The sequence below is a fragment of the Trachypithecus francoisi genome, unplaced genomic scaffold, assembly GCF_009764315.1.
Source record: "Trachypithecus francoisi isolate TF-2019V2 unplaced genomic scaffold, Tfra_2.0 Lachesis_group21, whole genome shotgun sequence".
NCBI lineage: Eukaryota > Metazoa > Chordata > Mammalia > Primates > Cercopithecidae > Trachypithecus > Trachypithecus francoisi.
Window position 1 is genome coordinate 9,627,244 of NW_022681467.1, and position 14,734 is coordinate 9,641,977.

The following is a 14,734-nucleotide window of genomic DNA, read 5'->3' on the forward strand; positions in this document are numbered from 1 at the left end:
TAGAATATATTGAAGTTAATGGGACTGGTGGAGAAGTGAGTTACACACAGGGGAAGGGGGAAAGCCAGGATGAACTCAACGCTGTTAAGACTGCAGAGGCATTCTTATACATTCATAGTTTTTAACATAACTGTGTAGATATATCCAAAGGTAGACAGACTATATAAGATTCATATGATGAAAAGATGAGAAGCTGAGGAATCAGCAGGAGGCTAAAGAAATATGACAACTACACGCAACACAATCCTGGATTGGATTATTGAGCCATTATTGGAACACAAACAAAACTTGGATTGGAACACAAACAAAACTTGGATTGGATGATAACATGGGATTATTTCCTGTTTTGTTTGAGACAGGGTCTCACTCTGTTGCCCAGACTGGAGTATAGTGGCATGATCACACATAATTGTAACCTCAACCTCCTGGACTCAAGCAATCCTCCTGCCTCAGCCTCCCCTGTAGTTGGGACTTTAGGCACACACAACCACATCGAGCTTATTTTTTTACTTTTTGTAGAGACAAGGTCTCACTGTTGCCCCAGCTGGTCTTACATGACCCTCCCACCTCAGCCTCCCAAACTGCTGTGATTACAGGCATGAGCCATCGCACCCAGCCACAGTCCCTGGTTTTGATGGTCATATTGTGGTTATGTGGGAGGGTGGTCTTGTACTTAAGACACACATTGAAGTATCATGGAACAATGGGGAATCAGGTCAACGTAACCACAACCTCAAATAGCCCAGAAACCTAGAAACAATGATGATTAATTTGAAGTGTTTATGAGAGTTCTGTGTACTATTTCTGCAACTTTTATATAAATCAGAAATTGTATCAAACTAACTTATTACTCTTCTGCTTGAAATCTAACAGAACATATGCCCAGACTTGTATGTAAATGTTCATAGCCACTTTCTTAATAGCCTCAAATTGGAGAATCCAAATGCCCATTCATTGGTGGAACTGCTGGTTTAGGCAACAATAGATAAATTTCCAAAGCATTCCAGACAGGGCAAAACTGTTGGGACAGAAAACAGATCAGTAGTTGACTAGCGCCAGGAGTAGGGGGAAATCGACTGACTGCAAAGGGGTAGAAGGGAACTTTTGGGGGTGATGGAATGCTCTGTACTTAGGATTATTACATGACTATATACAATAGCCCAAACTCATCAAATGGAACACTAACATGGGTGAACTTTATTGTACGTAAATTCTAAACCACATTAAAAAATTCTCTAAAATAGGTCCCCATTTCACTCGGAGTATAAGCAACTCCTTAAGAAGACCTACACGACCCCTCTTACTATTCACCCCCTCATTCTCACCCCAGGTGAGCCACCCTGACCTTTCTGCTCCAATACAGCCACTCAAAGCATGGCCAGGCCTGGGCACAGGATCAGTCTGTGAATTATATCCAGTTCTTAGAAAAGTACAGTATCCGAGAGTGAGCAGTTAGAAACTTTACCAGCAATTCACATCACTGTAATATACAAGAGCATGGCCCATTTTCTAGTAATTCACTGTTAATATATTTTACAAAAGTACAGGAGCTTGACAACTGAGTTAAAAAAGTTAGAAGAGTCAGACTAAATGTGGCAAAGTTATAGGAAAAATTTTTTCCCTCTTTATGTATGCATAACAGTGATGTGATAATCTGTCTACATAAGTCTAAAAGTGGTCTTTCCATAAGTAGACAACAAAAATTCCAAGTGATAAAAGTTTTGTTCAAGGAATAGTAAAACTGGAACACCAAAAAAAAAGTACTGTTTTCTTGTTGTTACTATCAATATGTACTATACTTGTAAAAACAAATTGTCCACTTCTGGAGATACCCATGGTTTATTCAGCAGAGGACTGAATCGATAGGCTTAAATATAAATCAAAAGCTAAAGAAAACGGGCTTTGGAAATATTTGAACATTGGTGTTTAAGAATTACAAAGTAGCAGCAAACTTAGCACTGGCAACTCTATTAATCAGCCTATTTGTCTTAAAGGGAAAAAAAAAGACTACAGATCGTAAAATTTTTACGCCGGAGGTCTTTCACTAAAGAGGTTGGGTATTAACCTCAGAACAGTCCTGCCTCATGAAGGAAAGAGCATTAAACGCAGTTTGAAGACAGCATTCCCTTTCCGTTTTCTCGGTAAACAGTAAGCACAGCCTTTATTTAATACTGAATGAAGAAAACCTGTGGAATCCCTACTACCAGCAAAATAATATCTTCATTTCTTAAAAGGATACAAAGATCAAATTTAGATCCCGCCTATGTCTCATTTTCTTCTAATACCCAGAACAATCATTATTACCATTAATACAACAGTCATCTACTAACTTCTGTGATCTAATTCTACTTAACTTTTATTAAAATGGTTCAATGATGTTGTATCATTAGCTCCACCAAAATAACACTAGAAAAGCATCCTATTATACAATTTTATAAACCTTAAGTGTGTTCTAGACCAGAACAGTCATCTGATGATAGGGCAATGGGTCAATAAAGAAAGCATTATATACACAGAATACAAAGTTTATTGTACAAAATTAAGGTCTTCGTATTTCCTAGTTCACCAAGGCTAAAGAAACACTGGATAATTCAAGTCCTTCACAAAAATTTCACTTTTACTCCCCCTAATCTCTAATTATTAAAATGACCCAGCCAAATATTATCAAAACAAACACTATAAATAACACCAAGTCCTTTAAAGATGACTGTCCCAAATGTTATTTCTTGGCATAGGTGATCTTCATAGCATGGGACGGTGTGATCTTAAATCCCTGTAAAGCATCCCTGGCAGCTCCAGCCTGCCCATCATTTTCAAATTCAACAAAAGCAATGTCATGCCTCCCTGGTACCAGACGTACTTCCTTGAAGCCAGGGAACCTATAAAGAAGAAAAACAATTCATGTATACAGCAAGTACATAAATGTTGGCTTTGTGTTAAAATTTGTTAAGCAACTTCCTAATACTAGTCCAAGAAAAATAACCATACCCTAACCAAGAATACTGAGTAGATGGAAGAGCCTAAAATATAATTGACACCATGGAGGAACTACAAGAATAAACTAATTCTATTTTATATTATATCAAAGCTTTGTTATTATATCAATCAGAGTTAAGAATTCAAACATTAGAGGAAATTTAGCTCTTTATTTGCTAAATCGGCAAATTGGCTCCAATTCATGATTCATCCCAGACCAAATCAATGAACCTGTAAGGAATTACTGCTGTGTGATCAATGGATTCAACCCATGGAAGTGCTACTTGTCCTGTGAGGAAGCTCTCAGAAAACAGACTTATTTATGAAAAAACTTACTGATTAAACAGCATGGATAACATCATCTCATTAGTCTCTTCTGGCAAGTTATTAAGGAATAAAATATAGTTTGGAGGGTAATCAGGGACCTATTAAAAAGTAAAAAGGCAAAGTTAGCTTGTAAGTTTAAACAGCATCGTAAGCTAGGGACGTGAAATCTTACTATATTAAACAATAAAACTGAAAAACGACGACACTGGAGAAATAAATCAAAACCTTACAGTAACTAAGCAAGGCAGACATTCAAGTCAAGACATTAAAGGTTTGGAAAATTACAAATCTCTTAAGTGTTTAACAGTATATGAAACAATTATGTTTTACACATCTGGAGGTGAGTCGTGATTGGAGAATTTTGTCACCTGGATAACATAATCAATGATCTTAACAAAATTACAGATGGCCAGCAATGTCACCCCTCCATAGCTGGTTACCAAACTCAGTATCAGATACTTGATTCCTCTTTACTATTACTACTTCCCAGCATATTAAACCCAAAAAAAGAAAAAAACAGAAAAAACAAAAACGGAACTAGAACGATTACCACTGAGAACCACTGCTTAGGAACTTTTAATGCACTTATTTTTGGCAAGTAAATGAGATATGCACAGCATCTAGTTACATACAAACAAGCAGTAACAAACACTTAGTTTATTAGATATTACTCATTTGATATCCCATCCAGAGGTTATGGGGCATCAGAGAAAGAGACTTGTATATAAGAAAAGAGCTCTGTCTTCAGGCTGCTTTCATTAAAGAGAAAAGAGCAAGTGTAAAAAACAATTAGCAAACAACTCAAGGCTTAGAGGATTAAGTGCTGGCATTTGTGAACTGGACTATAAATGCTGAGGAGATGAAAAATCCAAGTAACTTAAAACAAGAGGAGAAAAACCTCAGTGGTACAGAGAATTCTATGGATTTAAGGATCTTGCCAGACTCCAGCATCTGAAAACAAAAGTATGAAACCATCAGCACATTACTGAGGCTTTCTCTTTGAGGTACATCGTGGGGAGATTTAATACGGAGTTTCCAAAACATTTGTACATGGAGGCTTAAAAAAAAAAAAAAAGGCTGAAATTTATTTGTGTTCAGGAAGTGCAAAGGTAACTATAAAACTGTATGCCCAAAGCGTGTGTGAGTCTCCAGAAAACACTAGTGTTTCAACCAACTGGAATGGAAGAGAGCCCCTGACCCTGCCAGTTAACCCTCACCCATGCAACTGTGGAAAGCTTTAGGTACCGTAGGGAAAACAAAAATGTCTGCTCCCAGCCCTCGCAGAGTTTAAAGTTTATCATTTTGATTCTGTCACTGATTCATTATGGAAAACAAGAAATAAAGTCAGGTGGTGTTTTCTCCCTCTAAAAAGGAATTAAAATGTTCTTCAGGAGTGAGTTTTTACATTACAGTGGAGACAATTTAACGCACTATGTCTTGTAGATGAAATCATTTTGTTTTTGGAGACATGCAAATTGTTGTATACTACTGTTGTAATTTTGACAATCTTATTTTAAGGTAAGCACGACATGGAAAAAAAAATTACCTGAGGATTTGGTGTTGTATTTCCTTGGGTATTAGCTGAATTTGGAGTTCCCTAAGCAAAAGAAATAGGGAGAGTTTAAATATCCAATCCCTCCAAAAAGGCAGCAGGTATTTATATTTATAATTACTGCATTAAAAATAACATTAATTCCAACAGATATCCTTCTTATTCCATCTAATTTTACTTTAAGAATTTATACCTTAACACTGACTCAAACATTCATGTTCTTAATTTGTCGGTTATTTTTGTTAAGGCTTGCCCTAAATTTTAAATAGTATATTATAAAATTTAACCTCTTAGCTTTAAAATTATGAAGAAATATATAACAGAAAACCAAGGTCTAGTATTAACTTTTAAAAACAGTTGGACGTAAGTCACTTAGTAAAACTGACTTTTAATCACTTTCAATCCAGAAGTAATTACTTTTTGGTAAATTTCACTTTTTTTGTTGTTGTTGTTGAGATCGAGTCTTGCTCTTGTCGCCCAGGCTGGAGTGCAACGGCGTAATCTCACCTCACTGCCACCTCTGCCTCCTGGGTTCAAGCGATTCTCCTGCTTCAGCCTCCTGAGTAGCTGGGATTACAGGCATCCACCACCACAGTTGGCTAATTTTTTGTATTTTTAGTACAGATGGGGTTTCACCATGTTGGCCAGGCTGGTCTCGAACTCCTGACCTCAGGTGATCCACCCACCTCAGCCTCCCAAAGTGCTGGGATTATAGGCATGAGCCACCATGGCACCCAGCAGTATATTTCACTTTTATCTGGTATTTCAAATCATATTTTGTATTACTGAATTGTTCAAAGAAAGACACTTTGAGTGAAGTACTCATGATTAAAAATAATAACTACAGTATTATTTATAGGCAGCAAAACTTGAGAAATAAACCAAAAGGTATTAACACATTTTAGAGAATGATGTAATTAAATGCCATGCAAATTTAAAATTGCTTAATATAAATACACATATGTTAAGGTTTATATTTTGTTTCTTAATACTGAATTTTAGAAGTCAACCATTCTAGTTTCTTAAAACCACCTTTTAAACACACATTTATGCACATATACAGACAAGCCTAAGATCATTCCTCACCTGTAAGACAAGCATCTATCAAGTTTTTTTAACACCAAGACAAACAGGAACTTTTTTGGTCTATCTTACCTGGCCAGGCTTTTTGTTTGCGGTTGTTGCAGTCTGTTCCACAGTTTTGGCTTTTTTCTTTTCTTTCTTCTTTTCTTTGTCAGCAAAAGTTCCACGCATTTTAGATATTATATCCGAATCTGTTTTTGCATACTGTATTCGCTGTTTTAATTATTTGAAAACAGGTTACTTCTCATGCTGAAGGATGTTTACACTAGTCATTAATATTTCAAATTTCATTACGCAAATACACTACAAGCTAATTTTAAACACATCCTTAAGGAAATCTGTCAAAATATACTGAGTGCCAAATGGAAATAAACTGTGGGATATAATTCATAATTTAGACAAAGTTAGATTCAAGTGTGTTTATTAGATTAAAAAACCCATACATTTTCGTGTGAGAAACATAGGACTTTGAAATATCTGTGCCGCGGCTTCTCTCCATTTAATCGAAGAACAGAGAAAACTGCATTGAAGTGTTAAAGGGACAAATGAGCGGGCTCCACCAGCGGGCTTTGGAATCCAGAACTGTTCAAATCTCCTCGGTGCCTGGGTATCCGGCTCAAGACCAGCTATTCTAATCCAGAGGTTTTCAACAAACGACACATAAAACAAACAAAAGCAAAACTGCTCAGCTTGACATAGAACCGGGCTCCAGAGCCCAGTGGAGACCAAATGCCCTTTTCTCTCCAAACCTACCCGCATCCTACAGTCACAGAGGGAGCACCCAGGGATGTAATTTGAGGGAGCTTGGGAAAAAGAAAGAAAATCACTGTTCTAGACTAATCCTGTTTTACAGACAGAATAGGCCCACAGAACACTAGGGCTAGTGTGGCACAGCCCCCACAGAACAACTTTCCTGGCAGAAAATTAGATGGAAAATTTCTTTTAAACCATTTTTAGTAAGTTTATTTGAATTTTTTTTTCATTTTTCAGAATTCTAAACATCATAAATTTGGGGCCTTAAATATAACTTTTTTGCATGGTAACTTTTTGGATGTACTGCTCTGAGTTGTAACACTTGTATAGATTAATGTATCTACCACCACAAACAGGACACAGGGCAGTTCTATCACCTAAAAATCCCCTCATGCTTCCCCTTTGTTACCCCATCCCTCCTCTTCCAAACACTCATCTGTTCTCTGTCCCTGCTGCCCTTTCCAGAATGTCACACAGATAGGATCATACATCACGTAACCCAGAGGCTGCCTTCCTTTACTTGGCATAATGCCTTTGAGATTCATTTATGCCGTTGCATTTAATGGCAAGTAGTATTTCATCGTATTGATGTACCAATTTGTTTTACATCATCCAATGAAGGATATTTGGTTTATAGTTTTTGGCGATTATGAATAAAGCTGCTATAAGCACGTGTGTTTAAAAAAACAGATGCACAAAGAACAAAAACAACAACAACAAAAAATGCATTGGAGAGTTGCCTTCCCCTTACCAGTGACTCTCAATAGAAGCAACGATGTGTCAATCAGCTGTGGGATGTGTCATATGGAATGTTACTTCCAATAGTTAAAGTACAGAAGACTGGGAATGACTTTCCTTTGAATCTATCACCTTTACGTGAAGTGACTTTAACACTGGAAACAATTTACCAAATTTTAAAATGTTTTAAAAGAAAGCAAAAGAATGGGATCACAGATAGTGTGACTGGACCACTTGCATATGCCTTCCGTGCCGGCACCAAGAGGCACCTATTACAACAGGGAAAGGTTCAAAAATTTGTCCAGGATAGTATTTCATCAATTATAGTTTGCATTCCAAATGCCTGGAAAGCAGGTAAAAGTTCTGATGTAGTAGGTCTGGGCGAATCTGGGATTCTGCACTTTTAACAAGCACAAAGGTGGTAATGTTATTGGCATGGGGACCACATTTTGGGTAGCCCTGGCCTGAAGCATTATCACATAACTACACTCAGTGCCAATGAACTGTCTGAATATTTCTGCCATGAGTTAAACTGTTATCTACATATGACTATCTGTAATCGCCAACCTCCATTTCAAGCAAACTCTTCCTCCCTGGAGCTGAAAGAATTACTACCTCTGATCAAAATGCAATAATCCTACAAATTACTGCTCTGTAGTCATCTGTACAAATTACTTTGTATAAAATAGGTATGCAAAATTTTATTGCCTCATATAACAAGAATTTGATCTTGATCTGAAAAGAACAAGAAACATTTTAAAGTAGTGTGGATTAACAAAGCAGAGAATTTGTCAAAACCAAGATCAATTCTTCCTCTTCTTTTACTTCGGCTAGAGATGACTACACTGGGGAAACAAGAGGGGAAGGAGTAAGCCTAAACCCACACCTCAGAATCCCAGGCTCTTTCTGGCTGGTCTGGGCCGCTGTACCACAGTGGCTTTAAGTGTGCTTATCCCTGCATGCAACTCTGCTAGTCTTGCCATCATCATCTAACCAAAAGGAGACAAGTTGAAGGGTTAGACTAACTTCTGACTTCGTCCTAAGGGTTCCCTCACAACTCCCTTGGCTCTGCAACCTTGTGCCTGACCTGAACAGATCTTGGGTGACCTGATTTGTCTGTCCTTATGACTGAGTCACCTGTGAAAATATCTGATCTCAGCAATAGCTCTTAGCTGGTTCATTTAAACCAGTGGTTCTCAACCAGAGGTGATTTTGTCTGCCAGGGCACAACTGGCACTAGCTGGAGACATTACTCGTTGTTATGCTACTGGCACCCTGCGGGTAGAGGCCAGGGATGCTGTTAAACACCCTGTAATGAACAAGACAGGCCCCTGCAACAAAGAATCATTCATTTCAAAACGTCCAAAGTGACAGGGTTGAGAAACCCTAGTCTAGACTAAATACCTGTTAGAGATAAAAATCTAACCACAACTTAGAGAAGGGCAAGATTTACTTATGCCAAAGTTTTCATGACGAAGCCCTTAGGAAGGGCTATTTTACTAAGTTCTATTTTACTAAGGCACTTTTGGCATTAATTAAATGCCCTTGAATCAGAGAGAGTAATTCTGTTCTGAGTTCCAAGTTATAGCAAATTTTGTTCATTTCTGATCTGGTATGTTGGAGTTAAAACAGAAGAGCAACTAAAACCACAATAAGACATAAACAAGACAGCCCAAAAAACTCTATTTCCCCTCTTCTAAGATGCTGGAGATTTGGCAGTATCGGTTACCTTTCTGTAGGAAAAGAATGGACCTCCCAAAATGCTTCAATACAATAATCAATCTAATACACTTTTCCCACTAATTTTAAAAAATAATTAGTTGGCAAGGTGAAGCTGGTGCCCAACACAGCAAACAATTTCCTTTCCTGTATCTGAGTAACAGACACATGCAAACTTGTCATCTCCACTTAGCAAAATAGCTCTAAACCCTCCATGGGAAGAAACTTTATTTCAAGTTAAAATGTTCAAGTTAAAATTACTTTCAAGTTAAAGTAATTTTAGATGTAAGCTAAAACCCAGACCCTATGCTGCTGCCAACTGAGATCTCAATTATGGTGTTTCCTCATACTACTACGCGAGACCCACTGGTTTCAGGCAACACCAATTTACTAAAAATTAGATTACACAGGTACTATCCCACAGTTTCCTGGGATAGGTCTGTCCACAAAAATGGTGTCTAGTTAGCTGGGAAGTGATGGGTAAAGAAGAGCTGGATAGAGGATGAGAAGAACTTGCTCTAGTAACAGAAAAAAAGGTGCTCAGTCCTGAATTAAACATCGTGGTATAAAACAGCAGTCCTCGATCCTGACTAACACAGTGAAACCCCATCTCTACTAAAATACAAAAAATTAGCCAGGCATGGTGGTAGGCGCCTGTAGTCCCAGCTACTTGGAAGGCTGAGGCAGGAGATTGGCGTGAACCTGAGAGGTGGAGCTTGCAGTGAACTGAGATCGCGCCACTGCACTCCAGCCTGGGCAGCAGAGCAAGACTCCGTCTCAAAAAATAATAATAATAATAATAGAAAATAAATAAATAAATACAAACAGGGGTCCTCACATTGCTGTCTGTAGCGAACACTGCCTGTTCTTATCTGTGACTGCTCTTCCTGCTATAAAAGCAGAGTTGAGTAGTAGCTGCAATACAGATTATCTGGCTTGCAAAGTGTAACGTATTTACTATCTGGTCCTTTATGGAAAGTTTGCTGACCTGTAATACAGAAAAAAAAAAAAAAAAAATCACAATACTAGCTGTTGGATTAGTTGTCAACTCCTGATGCTGCCACTGGTTATATTACTATAACCTAGATGAACAATTAAACTTTCTGTGCCTGGTTCTTCATCTGTAAAATGAAGGGATTAGATCAGTGGTCTGTACCACAGTCTGAGCCAAACCCTGCCCATGGCCTGCATGGCCTACATGAACTTTTTTTGATAATGTTAAAGGGTTGTTAAAAAACATAAGCACATAAAAGAATAGGTAACAGAAACCACATATGGCCTACAAAGCCTAAAGTATTAGGTACTTCTTTACAGTTTTTGCTGATGCCTTCATTAGACCAAAGAATCAATTTGTTTACACTTCAGAGGTGGTAAAACTGACCACACGCACAGAGCCAGTTAATAGTACAACCAGAATGAAGACCCAGCTCTTCTAAACCCTGGTCTCTGGCTCTTTGTCCAACACTCCTTCACATCACATTCTAATCGCAGAAAAAAAGCAGTTTGGAATCCACACCCAAGGTACAGTATATTCCCTCAGACATAGAGAACCCCTTGCTTCACACTCTGTGGTCACCGTTATCTGATCCTCTACATCTCTGATTTACATCAAGGGCCTCCTGAGTTTCCCACTTCCTTTCTGTCCCTCCCACAATGCGACCTTCATCCAGCAGCTAGATGTGAATCTCATTATGACTTTCCTGAGTTTAAAACTCTCCATGCATAACCATTTCATTTCCATTGTTATTCCTAAAACCTATGAGTTTAAACCTATCATTTTTCTTTAGATCACTGTTTCATCTAGACTGTGTAGCTTCTGACATATAGTATTTCACTATAGCATTTTCTAAAACTTCAGACTGAATTTCCTCTTTAGCTCTTGACTTTTGTAATGTTTTACAAGTTTACAAACAGGTTTCTTTTCAAGTCTTCCAGGTTATTATTAATTTCTAACTTTTTGAGATAAGACTATTGCCTAGACTGCCATTATTTTTTTAAATATTCTACATCTCAATGTATTTTGTTTTCAGCCATCTTAACCGTCATCAATTAAACTCTACTGCTATTGTTTTTCTATAAAAACACATAAACCCAAACACACGTAATTAAAAGCAGAAAGCAACAGCCACAGTTTCAAGCATATTTACAAATCTACTGTACCATCAATATCATTAATTTCTTGATTAAAGTGAAATAATGGAATTGGCTTACCATTGGTTTACCATAAAATGGAAATCCTTGTAACTGTCTCAAAGCATTCGTGGATGAGCCCAGTTCCTTAAATATGACAAAGGCCTGCCCCCTCATCTTCATGGTCTTTAAAGCCACAATGTCCACCACATGACCGAACTGAGAAAACAGGGCATACAGGGATCTCTTCAATTCTGTCCAAATTAGAAAAGAAACAAGTCATTGGTAATAAGATAATGACAAAAGTCTTCATAAAATGATACTGCATTGAGTTGCCTCCCCACCATTCACTTATTTATAGTTATATATATTTAATGTTTATAAAAACATGTACTATTCCCATTGGCTATATGTAATTTTAAAAGTCAGATGAAACTATTATATCTATGAGTAGAAACAGACTGTACACATTGTCAGTTCCTACCTATTTTTGTTTTTAAAAAGCCTTCAAATCCCTATAGTAAATGGGATAAACGATTATTTCAGGCACTAAGATGACGAGGTGAGAGGTTTTGAGGCAATACAATTTTTAAGACAGTAGTAAGTAACACATTTTAGTAGTGAACAAGTATTTTAAAAAGCACTTACCTTCCTTTTTAATTTTGTCATTCATATTGTTGATATAAATAGTATGATTTGGTCTGATATCCATGTTTGTGTTAAATTCTTCAGAAGGAGACAGTAAAAAATCTGTTATAAAAAGGAAGGAGTAAATTATACTGGACTGTGGCATAAGGACACAACACAAGAATTATTAACCTTTCACTTCTCTTTCAATCCCAATTGTCAGAAAATGTCAGTTTGGCTGAAGCCTTTAGTGTACCTCCAGCACCTCCTAGCCCTCCCTTTCATACAAAAGGAGAAGAGTTTCTCATGCTCAAAACTTGGAGCACCAATACCTAGCCAGATTTTAGTAACATCATTTAATTCAACACATTTATTTTCACACTTACTTTTCACTTATGACAATATTTTCTTTCCACCTCCTCAATAATTTTAAAATGCAGATTTGAAGAAAAATGACAGAGTAGTAAATGTACATCCAGTGAAAATCATAAGGTTAGACATTAATGGAGTTTGCCAACTACTTCTTGGGTGCACTTACAAAGTCCTTCCATACCTATTACTTAATTTGTATACAGCATCACCAACATCACCAAGCTATCTGGACTCCAAGGTTACCTCTAACCGACTTGAAAGAAAGGAGCTCAATGACAGCAGTGTGGCAGGACCCTTAAACTCAGATTCTAGTACCAGTCAGATGTGAATTCAAATCCTATTTATGCTTCTTATTAGCTGTTTGCCTGAGGGAAATTCCTTAATCTGTCAGGTCCTCAACAGTAAAATGAGAATGGTAACAGAACCTACCCAATCGAACTCAGAAGACTGAATGAGTTCTAGCACAGTTTTGCATCAGCGGTAAGCACTTACAGTAGCTATTATTAACAGCTATTACCAGTTAAGGAACGTGCCTAAGGTCACACAGCTAATAAGCATCAGGCCTGGAAATTCAGCCCTTGCTTTCTCCTCTACACTTCTCTTCCTCGTCTACCACACTATTGCATTTTTTTACGTGGTTTTTACTTGCAAATTGCGAACTTGCTTGATTTCCTTGTGTGCCCCACATATTCCTTTATCTCACAAATATTTACAGAGCATCCACTGTACGTGAACAGCATTGGATGATTAACAAGGGAAGAGCCTACAAGCAGGGGCTGCAGTTGTGCAGGTAACAGGTAAAACGTAACGCTTCTCCAAGCCTTGGGACCCCCTAAATCGAAATCTGGAGAAGCGGCAAGGGTCACAAAGGGGACGACGAAATGGAATTGACTGAGGCACAGGTCAAACTGAAGGTAGGGGGACAACGGGGAGGCTCTTGCGGGGTTTCATGCGAGGTTTGATCGTGGGCTGGATTGTTACAGGGGCACCCTGAATTACCCGCCACCACCAAAAGGGAACCGCTGGAAGACACCTGAAAGCGCAGTGAACCGTCAACGCCTCGCACAAGCAGACGGACATTATCCTTTACTTCCTAAGCGCAAGCTTCCCGCCTCTCCAGACAGAAGCACCTTCGCCCGAGGCCCCCTAACGAAGTCCAAGGGAGCTGCCACGCGATGCCCGGCCCCAGAGTCAGTCTCCCATCTCTTCCTTGCCCCCGGCCTACCCGGGTACTCCGAGATCCAAACCCGGGCCAAATGCGTCCCCACCCCAGCTTCGCGCTTCGTCCGCTCCCAGCTGCAACAGGGGAGAAAAGGGCCGAGGAGCCAGGAAAATCGAAACAGCGAGGTAAAATGTGCACGAACCCACCTAAGGCCTACGCCGTCTCCCGTAAGAACCAAAAGCAGGAAACGCAGCCAGGCACCGGAAGTAACGTTGCCACGCTCCTCAATCGAGCGCCCACAAGTCTACAAGCCGAGCGCAGAGCAGATCGATGCTTCCGGGTCTCTGGCGGTCCGGGCTGGTAATCTCTCTGCGCGTGCGTATGCCCTGCGGGCAGGAGAAGAGTCCGGAAATGGAAATGGGGAAAGGGACGGGGTTTGTGGGGACCATGCTGCGAGGGAATAGGGAAGAAGAGTGAATCATTTCCCGTACCACGACCTTGCGAAGCTTTACCCCGCGCAAGAGTGCCTTCCACCTTTACAAATCCTATGTAATTTTACAGGCTGTGCCCCTCATGCTACGGGGCAGTTCTGGTTTTGCCCTTCTTTGGGCTGCCTCGGTTTAAAATCACCTTTAGGATAGCGGGTTCCTCCTGCCTCCAAGTCTCCTCTGATTCCTGGGGCTCTGCAGGAACTGTCCTCCAACAGTGTGCTGATGAACTTGAATCTCAGAGGCTACCCAGTTTGAGGGCCCAGGGCAGACAGAACTGGTGTCTGCCCAATTCTCATCTTTCACCAGATAAGGCAACCATGCTGAGTAGAACCCAGTCATCTCAAAAAAATAATTCCCTACCACCCTTCCCACTCTTTTCTTCCCACAAAAAGTCTAGATTTTTCTAGGATAATCTAACGAGTTAGTATTTATGCCAAGCTGAATGGGAATTCCCAAAAAAATTCCCATGCTTTCATTCATTCATCCATTCATCAGATATCTGTAAAGCATTACCTGGAATATGAAATGGTTGTTAAGAGTCAAGTGGAACCTAATCTTGTACCCTCTGCTTAACTAGTCTCTCTGATCTTCACTTTTTTCATCTGTAAAATAGGGATCCTAGTAGTATCTCCTTCTAGTTGTTGTAAGCATTAAATGAGCTAAAATAAATGTAAAGTGGTTGGCACATTACCAGACACAAAATAAATGCTCAAAAATGTTATTTCTGAATTCTGGCTATAACTTGGTTATACTGGTGAGGCTCAAAAATGTTATTTCTGAGTTCTAGCTATAACTTGGTTATAT

At 39.0% G+C, this 14,734-nt stretch overlaps 1 protein-coding gene across 1 annotated transcript; it reads right to left on the reverse strand.

Moving 5' to 3' along the window:
• Positions 1-2,138: 2,138 nt before the first annotated feature.
• On the reverse strand, positions 2,139-13,763 carry SNRPB2 (small nuclear ribonucleoprotein polypeptide B2). The gene is made up of 7 exons (XM_033185551.1): positions 13,646-13,763; positions 11,927-12,028; positions 11,360-11,532; positions 6,011-6,151; positions 4,850-4,900; positions 3,313-3,401; positions 2,139-2,879 (listed from the first exon to the last, which is right to left on the reverse strand). Exons 2-7 carry the CDS (start codon positions 11,988-11,990, stop codon positions 2,720-2,722), a joined length of 678 nt encoding a protein of 225 aa, XP_033041442.1. The 5' UTR covers positions 11,991-12,028; positions 13,646-13,763; the 3' UTR covers positions 2,139-2,719.
• Between the last annotated feature and the right edge of the window lie 971 nt (positions 13,764-14,734).